This window comes from Mesoplodon densirostris, chromosome 12 (genome assembly GCF_025265405.1).
Source record: "Mesoplodon densirostris isolate mMesDen1 chromosome 12, mMesDen1 primary haplotype, whole genome shotgun sequence".
Lineage (NCBI taxonomy): Eukaryota > Metazoa > Chordata > Mammalia > Artiodactyla > Ziphiidae > Mesoplodon > Mesoplodon densirostris.
Genome location: NC_082672.1, coordinates 33,650,825 through 33,667,198, shown reverse-complemented (window position 1 = coordinate 33,667,198; position 16,374 = coordinate 33,650,825). Strand labels below are relative to the sequence as shown.

Here is a 16,374-nt window from a genome sequence, read left to right as displayed (position 1 = left end):
TAATGTTCTAAGTAATTTACATGAATTAACAATTTTCATAACAACCCCAAAATGCAGATAATATCCTCCTCATTTTATAGTTAAGGAATCTAAGTAAGAGAGATAAATGTGCTTCTAAAGTTGTAGAATTGTAATATATTGACGCTAAAAGGAATAGTTGTTTAAATTACAGCAAGGTTCTCTAGAGTGGATCGGATCGTTCCCCTCCTTCTTGACTGCTAAATACCCAGAATTGACATGTACACACTGCTATATTTAAAATAGATGACCAACAAGACCTACTATATAACACAGGGAACGCTGCTCAGTATTCTGTAATAACCTAAATGGGAAAAAATTTGAAAAGGAATAAATGTATATGTATAACTGAATCACTTTGCTGTACACCTGAAACTAACACAACATTGTTAATCAACTATGCTCCAATATAAAATAAAAATTTATAAAAGACGTTTCCCTGTGAGAATGACACCAGAGTTGTCATTCAACAAATATTTATTGTTCCCCTATTAGATGTCGGGCTCTGTGCTGTATATGCCCGCAAACAACAACAACAGGGTCCCTTCTCTTAAAAATTTTCTCTCTCCCTTCATTCTCCTGCCCTAGAAACCTACTTGGGTGTAAAAGGAAATGAAAAATTGGGGACAGCAGTATCATAGGCTAATCAATATGCAAGCTTTTTTCCCCTTTGTGTAGTCAGTATGTACCCTTTCTCATAAATCTCCTTAGTGGATAGGAGCACTTACTTTTATTAAACACCTTATCTGTGCCAGGCACTGAATGTGGTACCATAAATAAATTCCCTTAGTTAATTCTCCTAATAATCTCATGTTACGGACCAATAAAAAAATAGAATCTCAGAATAAGCAGTTTACCTAAGGTTGGAAGCTTGGAGTGTTTATTTACTAATGGTGATAAACTGGTAAAGCACAGAATAACCAGGATCCATGAGGATTTATGTGGTTAAAAGATGGATACGTACACAACCAAGACTTTCACAAAGAGTGGGTAATAACTACTCCAGATTCTGCTGCTCATATAATAACTCTCATGGGTACTCAATTTTTTTGTGAAATTCTAAATTCTAACAAATATGTTTCTCTCTTCAGAAGGCTGATGCTGTACGTGTGATTACATTCACTGGCTGTATGGGAGAAGCATACTTTGACAGCAAACCTATAGGGTTGTGGAATTTCCGAGACATAGAAGGTGACTGCAAAGGATGTACCGTCAGGTTAGTTGAGAAGAGGACTCTTCCAAGGTCTATCAGGCCTGTGTATCACAAAAGCTTTAATTTTATTGCAGTGTTCTATTATCATGTTGATGATATACAACAAGTTTGAAGTGATTGTGTTCAGAGGTGGATTTACCAGGAAGCTAAGAAATTTTAAGTCCCCTCCCTCACTTGTGCAGGCACTTTCCAAGGATTTGGGAAGTATCCTAGTACTTTGACCTGGTCATATGTTTTTGTAAAATTTGCAAAGGCAAGATATTTTAGCCACAATCAGTTAAGACTACTGTCTCCTTCCACTCCAGCTTACCTTCATGTTCAAGAGGTGTTTCATGTCTGTGGCTATTCTGTAGTCATCGTTTATTTTTACTTAAGGAAAGGTTCCCTAAACTGATTAAGCTTCAGGCCTCTCAGAGCCTGGATTCACTCTGCTTGTGTTTACAACAAAATATAGAACGATACTGCAGGTTTTATCTCCTACAGGATTTTTCAAATGACACATAGCATCATGTAAGAGTTTCAAGTGGAAACCCATGGGACTTGAAGGTTCTGCTTAAGAAGCAGAGGTCAAGATAAGCCAGGAGAAAGTTTCATAATAAACATCATTAATTATAAGATAGAGGTTAGAATGTTGGAATTCAAAAATACTTAAAAAGCATATAAAGCATATATAAATATTCTTATATAAACCTGAATAGAGGATGTAAAACAATTAAGAAGAAATAGAGGATTTCTCTGCATAAAAAACTTAAAGCCAACTGATCATCTGAGCCTACAACAATTTTAATTAGTTAAAGCTATAAAACTTAAATTAAATACCTGGAAGATTAATATATATACATAGTAACTCTAACATCATTAGGTGCTAAGGAGTTTATATTTTTTATTTCCAGTATAAAGGGAACATGTACATTGTTAGGACCTAAATTCTCCATTAATGTAGCAGAGTATACTTCACATTTTCTTCTCAACATCTCTGGAGTTTTATAGAAGAAAGTAGCCCAAAAATATTCCCTCTCCAAAAGTTTTACCTTTCATCTTTCTACTTTTTTTTGTCATCATGGACTTTTCAGTATGGCATTGAGGACAGTTTGAAAGCCTGATCCATTCATAGTTTAAAGTGGTTTTGTTAATAATCTTCAATAAAATCTAATATAGAATGTTGTCTGTCAAATTCTTTCAATACAAGGACAATGAGGTCTACATTAATATTCTGCTACTCACAAATCAACACCAACTTTTCCGTAAGCATTTCTTTGGTAAATTTCTAAGTAGGATTTTCCAAAGCTTATTATCAAACAAACGTCTAAAGTATTTAAATGTCCTTTCAGCAGTGCATATTATGTGTTAAGACTGTAGCATCACTAATTGTCAATTCTGCAAAGATCTTAGGCCTTCATTATATAAAGTGTTATATGAATTAATATAATTATAATAGGCTAAAGTTCTACATTTACTGAAATAATTCCTTATTTTAAAAATTCCTAATATGGCTTTTTGAATTATACTAATATTTTGATCAAGAATGTTACTGTTTTTGTGAGTGCTCTGATTACAAAGTCACATAAGTTTTGAGTGGCTTGCCCTAGCCCTATTTTTCCATAAGCCTTGGTAATTTTAGGAAAAATATTTTAGAACTCCTGGTGTTTGTTTTCTTTTCAGGAGAACATATAACACATTTTAACATAAAATTAATGGTTGCACTTTTAGAGCAGAAATGATAAAATGGGGGAGATGAAATAGACAAGGCTACAAGACATAGACTAAGAATATTTTGTAGAAGATCTTGGAATGTGAGTTTTAGGAATTTGCATTTATTCAGTAGTCAGTAGAAAGGATATAATTTTTGTAATGTTTTAGAAAGGATTATCTGTCAGGGCTATAAAAAAAGTGTATCTTATTTTTCTTAAAAAATAGGGAAAAAAACTGCTACTAGTAAAATGTATTTAGCTGAACACTGAAACAGTGATGAAATATTAATATACTAAACTTCAATATTCATCTAGTTCTATGGTTAACAAGTTTTACATGGAAGAGCATGGCTGCTCCAAATAGCATAATTAATCTTTACTAACTTGACCAGAAATCCAGGTTCAAAAGAGAAACAAAAGGCAAGTTAAGAAGCTTAGCATTTATTAATTAGAAAAGAATTGTCACTCTTCCTGGTAAATGTATTGAAAATGAATAGGAAAACTCTAGTATAATGTTAGATGTTGAAATATTGAGTCTATACCTGGAAAGATTCATTTTTCCCCCACCTCAAAGTCAACAATTTGAAGCCAGATTTACCCGTTTTAGCTAATGAATTAAATGAAGTAGGCTGATTTACACCTGTATGTTTTGCTATTCTTGTACAAAACTCTTGCTCTATGATTTGCCTGTTGCTTGAATAGAAGAAGCTCTAATAGGGTTGGAGTAGATCTAACCCTTTCATCTCAGAGTGGAGACACTGAAACCTGAGGTGTTAAAGTGACTTCTGAGATTCCACGTCAGACTCCAGGGTACCTGCCATCTACTCTGCTATTTTTTCCATTGTGTGTTGAGGAAATTAATAGATTAAGGGCATAAGAACACCAGGATACAAATATTCCAGGGTTTCCGTAAAAGGAAAATAAAATGTGATATACATTTTTTTATTCCAGTGCCTCTCTTGACATTATATAGGAATTTTTGTGTTTTTTTCTCTTCAAGTTGTGAGTAACAATGCACTGGGCCAAAGCACTCGGGAAAGTGTCAGTGGTGACTCTCGCACCCTATTGTCACTGGTAGCATGGCAGTATATAATGCAAAATCCTAGGATTTGAGAACCTCATGGAACTTCTCCTTAGTAGATGCTACATTACATTTTCTTATCTCAAATGTGGTGCTCTAGATTTTAATGGATTTGTTATAATGATGAAGGAAGGCCAAAATTATTCAGCTGATTTATTCACACAAATTATATTGTTAATAGGCTGATTTAGTCCCTCAACCTTTCAGTGAACACTTTTCATGAATATTGAAAAAGCATCTTTTAAGTGTACATTAGAAAAAAAAATATATGGCATCATCTGATCTTATACCTATTTAGATATATCTTAAATTTACAAAAACCTGACTGTGAAATGCATAGTTAAGACTCTTCCCTTCCTTTTGTCTTCAGAGTTTTATTTCTCCTTTTCCAGAAATAGAGAGAAAGCCAACTTGTCTAAAATGAGTAACAGTTCCTCCTCCTCAAGACCATTAATGTTTATACCCTATTATTTTTCTCATTAGCCAAGATTGCATGCAAATACTATCCTAACCTCTTGTTATTTTATGAGATTACTATAATATTTCTCATATCTCCCCTCTTCTCAAGTTAATACAACACTCCAATTTCACAGATTCAAATATAAGCTAATACGCAGATATTTAAAGTTTAAAAATATCTCCACAATCAAAACTTACTCTGTTAACATCAATTAGATAAGATAGATAGATGATAACTTTTCATTTGAAAAAAATCTTTTTAAATGTTATATTTACAAGACTTATCTTAGATATTCATTAATTATTCAACCAATATTGATTGAACATATACTCTCTGTGAGGCAATTTGCTTTACTAATATCCCTTTCATTCCACAAATATCTACCAGATTCTGCTGTTAGCCAAGTACCACACTAGATGCTGAGTTTGTGCCTGGCATAGAGCCTGGCCCATAATCTCTACTTGGTTTCATAGAGCTTACATCCTGGTGAAGAAGACAGATCAACAAACACACATAGTTAGAGGAACCCTTCATTATCTGAATCTAATCTGTCCCAGAAAAACCTACTGCATAGCAAGAGTTCAGAGAATAGAAGCCTATATCCTGGTACGGCTTTTTTTTTTTCTTACAACTTTAAGTTAGTACGTTTCAACCACCTTCACTCTTCAGCCAACCCCTACTCCCTATTATGTTATGTATTGGGGAAACGTAATAATGCATTCTCAGCCCATTCCAAAATCCCACTAGTTCACACCACTAAAATACACTTAAACACTAATATAACTAGCCACCAAGCACTTCAGCAAAAGTATTTAAAACATCAATGACCTAGTTATTGAACACCTAATGAAGTCAGGTGAGAGATGGTGGTTACTTGGTCTGATGGTGGCAGTAGAGCTGGAGAGAAGGGGAAGGATGGAAGATATATCTGGGATGGATCCTGCCCTACAACAGCCTACAGTCCAGTCTCAGAAGATAGTGTGATGTATTGAATACTGATGGACCAAGTAGACATCGTCTGATTCATGTGAAATGTCTCTCTTCAGTCCGCAGGTAGAAGATAGTGAGGGGACTATTCAGTTTGATGGAGAAGGCTATGCATTAGTCAGCCGCCCCATTCGTTGGTACCCCAACATCTCTACTGTCATATTCAAGTTCAGGACATTTTCTTCAAATGCTCTCCTGATGTACCTTGCCACACGAGACCTGGTAAAGTTTTGCACAGCTGATCTTTCATGGCTGAAAATATGTTTGCTTCTTTTTTGTAAGGTTCCAATGCAGTTATCAGTTTTGTTGAATTATCAGTTATTGTTCAAAGGAGTCTGGGATGGCTGTGTAATAGCCAAGAATGGTCCATAGTGTTTATATATTTCCATCAGTAACTTTAATTACAGATACAATTTAATTTTTATTTATTTTCAGTATAACTCCCTTATAATCCTTTAAGAGAAGCACCCAGTAAAGATTCCCCTGGTATGGAAACATGCAGCAGAAAAATTACTTCCTTAGTCTTCTTCTAGAGACCTAAGTCAAAAGGTGGTTCTAAATAGCTTCATTATTTTTTCCAGGTCAAGATTTCTTAGTAAATTCTTTCAGGAAATGTACTCTTTAGTTTGCTTAATATGTTTTCAAAGGAACCCACTTTTACTCCTGTCATAAAAGAATACATCCTAGTAATTTGGTTGTGACCATTTGCACCATAATATCACACCCACAGACATTCACAAAATAGTAACACCAATTCTGTATCCAAAAATGGATTTCAATTACAGATCAACACAGTCAGTAATTTAGCCATAAAGCCCTATTATAAACTCCACAAAGAAAATAAATACCCATATATTTCTCTGTGTATCTAATCACTGGTGTGTTTTTACTCTCTTAATAGAAAGATTTCATGAGTGTAGAGCTCACCGATGGGCACATAAAAGTCAGCTATGATCTGGGTTCAGGAATGGCTTCCGTTGTCAGCAATCAAAACCATAATGATGGGAAATGGAAATCATTCACCTTGTCAAGAATTCAAAAACAAGGTGAGTTTCTATAGTGATAATGCACTCAGAGCCTTAATCATGCTATCCAAAGCTCCCACGTACCTAATCATGAGGAAGACCCTGTCTGTTATTTTAGGTACTCACGAATTCTGTGAAAAATTGATACAGTCATTTCTTTGGCTTAGCTTATAGGTGGTTTGGGTTAGACATGACTGATTGAAGAGCCAAATGGTTCTCTGTCATTTTCTTTTGAAACCGAGAGCTTAATTTGAAAGCATAAAACTGTCTTACAACTTGTGAAATTATATCCTGTAGTAGACTTGAAAAACTTGTGTGCTTTCCTTTTCTTCCCATTTTGCCAAGATGTTTCCTTTAGAGTGGCCCACAGGTAGAATTTGTAGGGGTGATAGAGCACAGCTACCAGTTCTTTATTTTTTGAAAGTGCCAAAAATTTGTATGTGTGCAAGTTAATAATTAATAATAATCTAACATTTTTATGATTCCAGGACATTTTCAAAACACTTTCACAAACATTATTTCATTTGCTCATGAAGCAGGTATTTTGTTCTGGTTTACAGAAAGGAAAGTGTAGACTCCAACTTATATGTGGTCCCAGACGTATATACATAAGATCTCACAACCAAGACAGAAATCCAAGCCTATTAGGTCTTTGTGGGCTGCTTAGTATAATTCCGCTAATTCTATGTACTATGGCATTACCAATATCTGCAAATGAAACTTAGATTCCTCTGTTTATATAATTAGACTTAATTCATTTTGAACATGCCAGTGTGACATTTCATGAAAATTTAGGTATAACTTTGTACCATCTTTCATACCTGCACTTAACAAATATCTGCCAAGAACCAAGTAAATACTCTGCAAGAACTAAGTGAAGTCTATGATAAGTCCTTGTCTTTATGGAACTTGCAGTCTAATGGGGGAGATAGACAAGTCAGTCAATGGTTAGAGAGTAGAAATCTAATTGCCATGTAGAGATCTGCATAGCAGGCTAGGAATCTCAGAAGAGAGAAACGTCAAAGTCAAACCCAGAGGTCAACCCCCAAAGGAGCGCCCTGAGGCATGCGCAGGGACTGAGGAGTACTCTGGGTGAAAAGCAGCTTTGGACAATTCAGAGAGGTGAACATTGTATGAAAGCCTCAAGGGCTCAGTGAGCATAATACATCATCATACATCTTTTTCCAACTGCTTTTCCTTGGAACAGGAAACGCTGGAGAAACTCCTCAGTTTGGACAAAAACTGGTTTTGCTCTCGTAAAATAAATTGGAATACTGTTGTCGGTATACATTGTTCCCGAGTAAGTTACATTTGCGTGTTAGAGGCTCGGCACAGTAGTTAAGAAGAATGTTTAACTCTGTTTGATCCAACACTTCCCAAACTTCTTTGATCACCAGAATCCTTCCATGCCATGCTAGCATTTGGCTGAACACACTTTGGGAAATGCTTTAGGCTAACAGGATGAATGTTGGCAGAAAATTATCAGATGAAGCTGGAGAGAATACAGAGTTAGTTTATAAAGGGCCTTATGAGCTAAACTAATGAGTTTCAACTCTTCCTGAAATCAACAGGGAACTACTAAGAGTTTTAATCAAGAATGTGACACCATCAGATTTGTGTTTTAATAAAGTTTCTTTAGCAGCAACCTGGAGGGTAGATGGTGACAATTTCAGATGCTCCTGCAGTCTGCAGGAAAACCAGGGGAGGAGCAAGGAAAAGGGAACCATGAGAATGGATAGGAAAGAATGGAGTTGAAAGATATTAAGCATCTTAAAATTGAGGAGCTTTATGATATACTCAATGCAGAGAGTAAGATTTTTTTTAAAAGGAGATAAAAAACGATTCCTTTTTTTTCTTAAAATAACAAAGAGTATGTCAGTGCCATTTACCAAGCTATTGGATACAGGAAAAATGCAGCATAGGTTTTTAGAAAAGATGCTGAGTTCTATTTTGGATGTGCTGTATTAAAGGTACTCTTAGTATCCTTAGCAATCTAGGGAAGCTGTGTAATTGACAGGCAATTAGTTATGCATATCTGAGGATTAGCAGAGTTGTGGGACAGAGATGGATAGCTACAAAGCATCCTCATGTTTTAAATCATTGTACCTTAATAGAGATGAGAAAAACAAGTCATATCTAGAATAAGGTGACCCAAAGCCCTTGAGCAAACAGCAATATTGAAGCAGTATAGTAAAGGAAGAGCCCACAAAGGGAGCTATAAGGAAATAATCAGAGAAAGGAGAAATAAGAAATGGAAATTTTCAGATTAAACTGGAAACAGGGTGACCAATTAGGTACAATAGTAGTTCAGACAGATGAATGATGGCTTGAAATAAGAGTTGCAGTGGGATTTGACAGTAAGGAAATGCAAAATGAATCCACATGTGATACCACTATACAGTTACTAGAATGTCTAAAATTAAAAAGACTGAACATACCCAGGGCTGGCAAGGATGTCAAGTAAGTGGAATTCTTATACACTGCTGATGAGGATGTAAATTGGTACAGCCACATTGGAAAACAGGTTGGCAGTTTCTTAAAAAGTTTGATATAGACCTGTCATATGAAATAACCATTCCACTCCTAAGTATTCACCTAAGATATGTGAAAGCATATATCCATACAGAGACTTGTACCAGAAGGTTCATAGCACCTTTATTTGTGATACTCAAAAAACAAAAAATAAACATCCATCAGCAGGTGAATGGATATACAAATTGTTGTACATCCACACAATGGAATAGTATTTAGTGGTTAAAAAAAATGAACTATTAATTTGCATACAAAATGGATTAATAACAAAATTATTTTTCTGAGTAAAAGAAGGCAGAGAAAAAAGTACATTTATGTGAAATTATATAGAAAACACAAACTAACATATGGTCACAGAAAGCCAAAAGAGGATATTTGTTGACTGGGTTTTGTAGGGAGGGGCTGGAAGGAAGGATGACAAAAAGGCAAAAGGAAACTTTTGGGGTGTTGGATATGTTCATTTCTTTTTTTTTTTTTTTTTTGCGGTACGCGGGCCTCTCACTGTTGTGGCCTCTCCCGTTGCGGAGCACAGGCTCCGGACGTGCAGGCTCAGCGGCCATGGCTCACGGGGCCAGCCGCTCTGCGGCATGTGGGATCCTCCCAGACCGGGGCACGAACCCGTGTCCCCTGCATCGGCAGGTGGACTCTCAAACACAGCGCCACCAGGGAAGCCCGGATATGTTCATTTCTTGACTGTGATCATTTCATGGATGTATAGAGATCTCTAAACTTGTCAAATTGTACATTTTAAATATGGGCAAATTATACTATGTCAATTTTACTTCGATAAAGGTGTTTTTTAAAAAAAGGACAGAGGGAGTTCCCTGGTGACCTAGTGGTTAGGATTCCAGGCTTTCACTGCCATGGCTGTGCTCGATCCCTGGTCGGGGAACTGAGATCTTTCAAGCCATGCAGCGTGGCCAAAAATAAAATAAAAATTAAAGATTAGAAAAAATAGATTAAAAAATTTTTTAAAAGGACAGATATTAGAGTTATTTAGGAGATGAACTTAGTAGGGCTGTTGATTGGTAAGATGTGGAATGGTGAGGAGAAAGGATGACTCTAATATAGGAGATTGGGTTGGAGTCTTAGCGCCACCAAATAAGATAAATAATACAGATCTGGGAGGAAAAAGAGAACCATTTTAATTTGGAATATCAGCTGGGGATGTATATAGTGACTCACCTGTTGAATGTGGATTTTTAGGCAAAAATCAGGTCCAGGCATATATATTTCTGAGTTGTCAACATATGGTAAGTAAATATAAACTTGAGCTACCCAGAGAGCTGAAACCTGACAAGTGGCCGAATGAAAGCACATTAGGGAACATCAGCATTTCAGAAGTGTTCAGAGAAACAGGTCCTGGGGAAGGAGACTGAGAATGAGGTTGGAAAGGCAAGAGAAGCTTGGAGAAGTTGGCATTATGGAAGTCAAAGAGGAAAATTCTAGAAGGATGGAAATTTTAACCTCACATATTGCATAGATATGGATTAAGATAAGGATCAAAGGACTCCATTGGGTTTGGTTGTAGGGAGGGCACTGTGGATTTTAGCAATATCAGAATCCATGGAAGAGTGGGGTAGGAATTCAAGTAAGGCCATTGCTCCTTTTCAGATACCAGATTAGTTGCTTTATTCTCAGCTAGTTTGTAAAAGCCACTGTCCCTTGAAATTCAAATACACTCCTTCAGGAGGGGTTCCCCACCTTCCCTGAGAGACAGTTAGTGGAACCACAGTCACTAATAGAAGTGCTCCCTATCCCCGCAAGTGCATTGATATGGATGCAAGATTGATCATTTAGATTTTCAGTGGACTAAGAGAGAGAAGAAAAGAATTACCAAAGTAAAAACAATTCCTTTATAACAACTCCTTTATAGCATTGATTATAAAATACTTGTTAAGCCCCTACTCTGTGTCTAGTATTTAATAAAACCCTTATTTCCCTGCTTACCCATAAATGATGTCTGAACTCATCAACTCTAAAATTTTATGTTAATGACTATTCTATAAGGGAAAGAAATAGGGCAAGAAATAAAAGCAAGTGTTAGCATTCCATAGCAGAACCCACTTCATTGCTATCACTCATAAAAGATAGGGTAGAGTCTTTCCTTTAAATCAGTAAAAATATGCCATCCTCTGTCTCTCTATCAAAGCTAACACTTGGGCCACTGAGTTTCAGTTCAATTGTGTTTCTGCTTTTTAATCAGTTTTTCTTAGAATCATTTCTAAAAATGCATATATTCACTCAGGGATAAGAAGGAAATCTACCTCCAGTCTCTGGCTTGCCTGTGATAGAGAGAGAATCTCATTTTCACAGACACCATTAAAATACATACCAGGTCTGTAGAAAAAAAGGCTCTTTTCATGTTCCAGTCAACAGCCCTCTATGAAAACTTCTTTGCTGATCTGGAAAGAAAAGAATATGTATGAAAAAGTTTGGAAAACAGTTTTATAAATCTTTTTTATTTCAGCCACCAGTCTGGTCAAAAAGATATGTGTGTATGAAATTAATATGTGCTAGAAAGTAATTTATTTTTTAAGTCTTAACTTGCTGAATATTTTTTGAATTGGGAACTTATTTTTGAGGTGTTTTTTGTTTGTTTGTTTATTTATTTATTTATTTATTTATTTATGGCTGTGTTGGGTCTTCGTTTCTGCACGAGGGCTTTCTCTAGTTGTGGCAAGCGGGGGCCACTCTTCATCGCAGTGCACGCGCGGGCCTCTCACTATCGCGGCCTCTCTTGTTGCGGAGCACAGGCTCCAGACGCGCAGGCTCAGTAATTGTGGCTCACGGGCCCAGTCGCTCTGCGGCATGTGGGATCTTCCCAGACCAGGGCTCGAACCCGTGTCCCCTGCACTGGCAGGCAGACTCTCAACCACTGCGCCACCAGGGAAGCCCTGTTTGTTTATTTTTACAAAATTCTGCTTTGAGGATTGGAGGTGTTAATAGGTTTAGGTATTTTATTTTGGACATTTTTTTATAAGGCAATTATGTTTGGTTTTATTGAAAATACTTCTTTTGAAATGGAAGGACTACAGATTACAATGGAATTTTCAGGTTTGATAGTTCTTTTATTTTTCAAAGAACACTCTTCTAAAAGATGATGAGTTGAGAGAAAATAAGAATGTTCCAGGGTCAAACAAATTTGGGAAATACTTCGTGCTCTGTGTCCCTCTTTTGGAGCATCACATTACACATTAGAATGCGGAAAGATATGGGCAGCTATAAAGTTAAGACATATGTTTAATTTTGCTTAACCCAGTGATTGTCATATTTATTTGACCCAGAAACATCCAAGAAACTAGTGTTCCAAAGAATAAACATTTAGAACTGCCCTTATAATCCATTGGTTCAAGTGGCCATTTTTATATGCTTGCTAATTCAGATCTTATATCAGGCAAAGATTTAGAGGCCAAATTTGTCATGTTAATGAACCAATGCCTCAATATGCATCAAGGATCCAAAATATATTTAGCAGTTAAAGGCTGGGCCTAGGCAAATATTATGGTGAGAAAGCACATAATTCAGAAGGAGCCTAGCTTGACTCTTAAGAATGAAGAGGGTAAAATCAATGAGATAAAGTATTACCATCTGCTCTCTGAACAAAGCAGTGTAAACAGAGAAGAGCCTCTCTTTTTTCCTTTTTCCTATCTATTTCTGAATTCTTATCCTCATCATACTGGAAGAACCTTTAGAGACCTGAGAGAAAGCAATAAGGCATGAAGACTCTACCTCTCTCAAAACACGCAGCATCCCCCAAATAAAATGTAATTTACAATGGATGTGGATCCCATCATCTTGCAAAACAAACCTTCCCATCTCTCCACTTCCATGCATAGCCATCTTATCAACATCACTCTGTGGCTGAGCTTAAACCCCAGTACTTCTGTGCATACTGAAATTTACAAATTCTGAAAACCACAAATTCTGTATATTTCTAATTAATAATCTAATTTCTAATTAGATACTTATCTTAGCATTAGTTAATTATCTTACTCTATTTTCTAACTACCTATCTATATTATGGAAAACTATGTCAACTGGTTCTCTGCTGTCCATCTACACTTCTTTCCTTTATCTTGATTAGTTTGCCTTCACTGGTGTTCAGGCTGTTATTTTTGTGCTTTCTTTGTGGATCGTTTAACAATGTATTTATTGATGTTATTGTCATTTCTACAATTATTAAATAGCTGTATATAGTATATGTGCTTGAGAAAGTCAATGTTAATTTGAGAATTAAAGTAAATTTATCCTGAAGGAACAGTGATGATATAGATGTGGTTGGTATTGCGCAAATAAAAAGTGAAACTTCCTCTTTCCTTTGCAGCCAACATATCAATTGTAGATATAGATACTAACCAGGAGGAGAACATAGCAACTTCATCTCCTGGAAACAACTTCGGTCTTGACTTGAAAGCAGATGACAAAATATATTTTGGTGGTCTGCCAACACTGAGAAATTTGAGGTAATTTGGTGTATATTTAGAGCTAAGGATTAAGTTTTAATTAAATGGCCACTATGCTCACTAGAGTTCTGAAGTTTAATTACAACAGGAATGTCATAACCTCTAGTTTCAGAAAGGCCTAATCTAAAAATTCATGTTGCATGTTACAATAACACCAGGATTTAAAAACTAAAGATTAATTTGATATCTTTGTTGAAGAGATGGATGGGAGTTACTGTTTCCCTTACAGTCACTGGATGAAAAGAATTATAAAAGTTATTTAAGGTGGAAACTGGAGTTGAATGTAATTGCCTTTCTCCTTGCACATTCACTGGAGATAATGGTGCACTGACATTGCTTAGTGTTCTGAAAATTAGTCAGTGTTCCAGGGCACTGTGAGTATAACCTATTTTATGGCTAAGCACAAGCATGATAATAGTATTGGAACTTTTCCATATGCCTGATGCTAAAGTGGTATTAGTTATTCTTGTGCCCATGTCAACATTTTTTAAAATTTCACGTATGTTTTTTAGAGAGCAGATAGGGAGATATATTTAGCTCGCAGTTTAACTAGTTCAAAAAATTAATAGAAGTAACTAAAAAGTGTCAGAAAATATTTCATGCGGTATTTAATTAGTTTGCTTCTTGTTATAAAACAACTTATAAGAAATACAAGTTATAGAGTATTTGGTGCTCAATAAATGTTAATTAAATCTAATTAGAATGGGATGAATTGATCTGGCTAACCTGTAAGAGTTTACTATAAATAGAGACCACCATGTTTTTAATTTTTGTTTTGTTTAGTTTGTTAGCTTTTGATGGTTGCAAAAGTCCTGTCTAGGTGTTTCTACTCTAAAAAGACACATTACAATAGGAAGGGTCTCAGAATAACTGAAAAGTACAGTGGTCAATTATTTTCATATTTCTCAAATGAGCAGTGGAAATTCAGTCTCATTTTATGATAGTGAGTATGCAGACAGAGGTTTGCTGTTCTCTGTATCTAAACTCGTAAACCAGGTACCTGTCCAGTTACCAGTCTATCAAGGGTATAAGTTGATAAGCTTTAATGGTGCAGATAAACTGGCTCTGCATTCGTCTACATGATATTGCATTTGTATTAGGAATATAGATTTAAAGTGTCTGGTCAGAAAAATCATTGCAGATTAAATGTATTTGAATAGTGGCATAGTTATTACTCCAAAGTCCAGTTATCCATTCAACAGGTGTTTGATGAGCATCTATCACTACTATGTTTCAGGTACTATTTAAATACTAGGGATCCAGCACATTGTTCCAGGCTAAGATTTACTTTGCAAGATCACTAACTAAATTCTCTAGGAGTGAACTAACTGTACCCAAAATAAGGCTATCCAAAGGTGGCTTCATTTATTCTTGTGATAATGTAGCTTTAATTACCATAAAGTGATTTTTAGGAATTATCTACAAAAGTGTTTATGTTAACTTCATTGAGATGGGTTTATGTATTAGTTTGCAGACTACATACCTGATGAGTCTTTACTGCCAAGTTATTTTTACTCTCACAGTACAGCATTTCATAATTATAATATTTCTATGGCATGGCACATTATTTCAAAACAGGCTTTAGACATATATTTGTAGTCACAAAGTCAAGGAGCCATGCATTCATAGTTAGCTATAATTTTGCCTACAAACAGGGTCTTAATATGATAAAGTGCAAAAGATGTGATGAGCATGAATTATTTTTATGTATATTAAGTTCAAAGAGGCAATAAGCTCTCCTTACAAGCTACTCATGAACACTACAGCATAGCAACACTTGTGCATTTTCCCATTTGTAAGAATGATAAATATGAGTGCTTTAAATTCAATTCCAAAATTAAAATTTTCCAAGAGAATAGTGTGGGAGATGGTCACCGTTGGACTCTATTTTCACTGTAGTCAAGGGTATATGTCTGTTTTCTTTTCTGTTGCTGTTTTATATTCCTTTCCTTTGTAGATCTCTATGAAATGCTTCCTTTTTTTAAAAGATTTATGATTAAAGTTTATTGTTTTACTAAATGAAAATGCAATTATAAGTAAATCATTTTTTTTTTCTCTTCCCTTTGACCTAGTATGAAAGCAAGGTAAAATTTAAATTTATGCATGCCTTCTTCAAGTGCATGGGTTGGGTAAATGTGGCTTCTTAGATAAAGCAGTGATGCAGAAGCAGAGTGACACCTATGCAGCTTTATTCACAGTACATTTCACGAACAAGTAATGCATTCTGAGATAGTTCTCATGCTGCCCTTTGCTTATAAAAATGCTGCTGCTTACCCACCATCACTGCAATTTGACTTGTTCACCAGCTGTGATGACAAAGTTGCTCTGCTTATTTGTTCAACTGCCCACGCACAGCGCCACCAGGTGCACACATGCAGCAGCACATGCTAAGGGCAGCTGGCCAGGTTTATGGGTGAAATCTAGTTCTGGGGAACAAACTGGTCTCTTGGGTTGAACCTCAGACTCTGGTCTCCCAGGTACCGTACTGTCTGCTGAACAATCAACCTGTGCTCCCAAATGCGTACTACTGCCTGGTTGCTTTTTTGCAAGCCTGCAAATATGCAAGCGTTAACGTGGCCCTTGCACCTCTTGACAAAGCTGCTTCTTTCTTGCCATGTTTATTTAGAATTTAGCTACGGAGTCAGTATTTCTCTGGAAATACTACATGTAAAACAAGTGTTTGCATTAATGACGAGGAAGCTTGCGGACAGTCATCCTAGCTTCTCAGGAGCATTTCAGTTCCTATTTGTAGGCAGGAGGTTTTAGCGTGGAAGTTGTAAGCAGCAGGCCTCTGTAAGTGGCTCATCAAACTCTGGCTAGAGCTACAGCTGAGTGCTTTGGTATTTCAAAACCTAATGGTGCCAAATTTCCCGAAAGGACATAATGAAGCTGAGCTGATCC

At 36.1% G+C, this 16,374-nt stretch overlaps 1 protein-coding gene across 1 annotated transcript in view; it reads left to right on the top strand.

The window, feature by feature from the left end:
- Positions 1 to 16,374, top strand: part of LAMA2 (laminin subunit alpha 2) — a 614,367-nt gene that overhangs the window by 552,414 nt on the left and 45,579 nt on the right. The window contains exons 49-53 of the mRNA XM_060114490.1: positions 1,110 to 1,234; positions 5,510 to 5,672; positions 6,352 to 6,496; positions 13,335 to 13,473; positions 15,546 to 15,557. Of these exons, the coding sequence (XP_059970473.1) occupies positions 1,110 to 1,234; positions 5,510 to 5,672; positions 6,352 to 6,496; positions 13,335 to 13,473; positions 15,546 to 15,557 (584 nt within the window). The remainder of the gene's footprint in view (positions 1 to 1,109; positions 1,235 to 5,509; positions 5,673 to 6,351; positions 6,497 to 13,334; positions 13,474 to 15,545; positions 15,558 to 16,374) is intronic.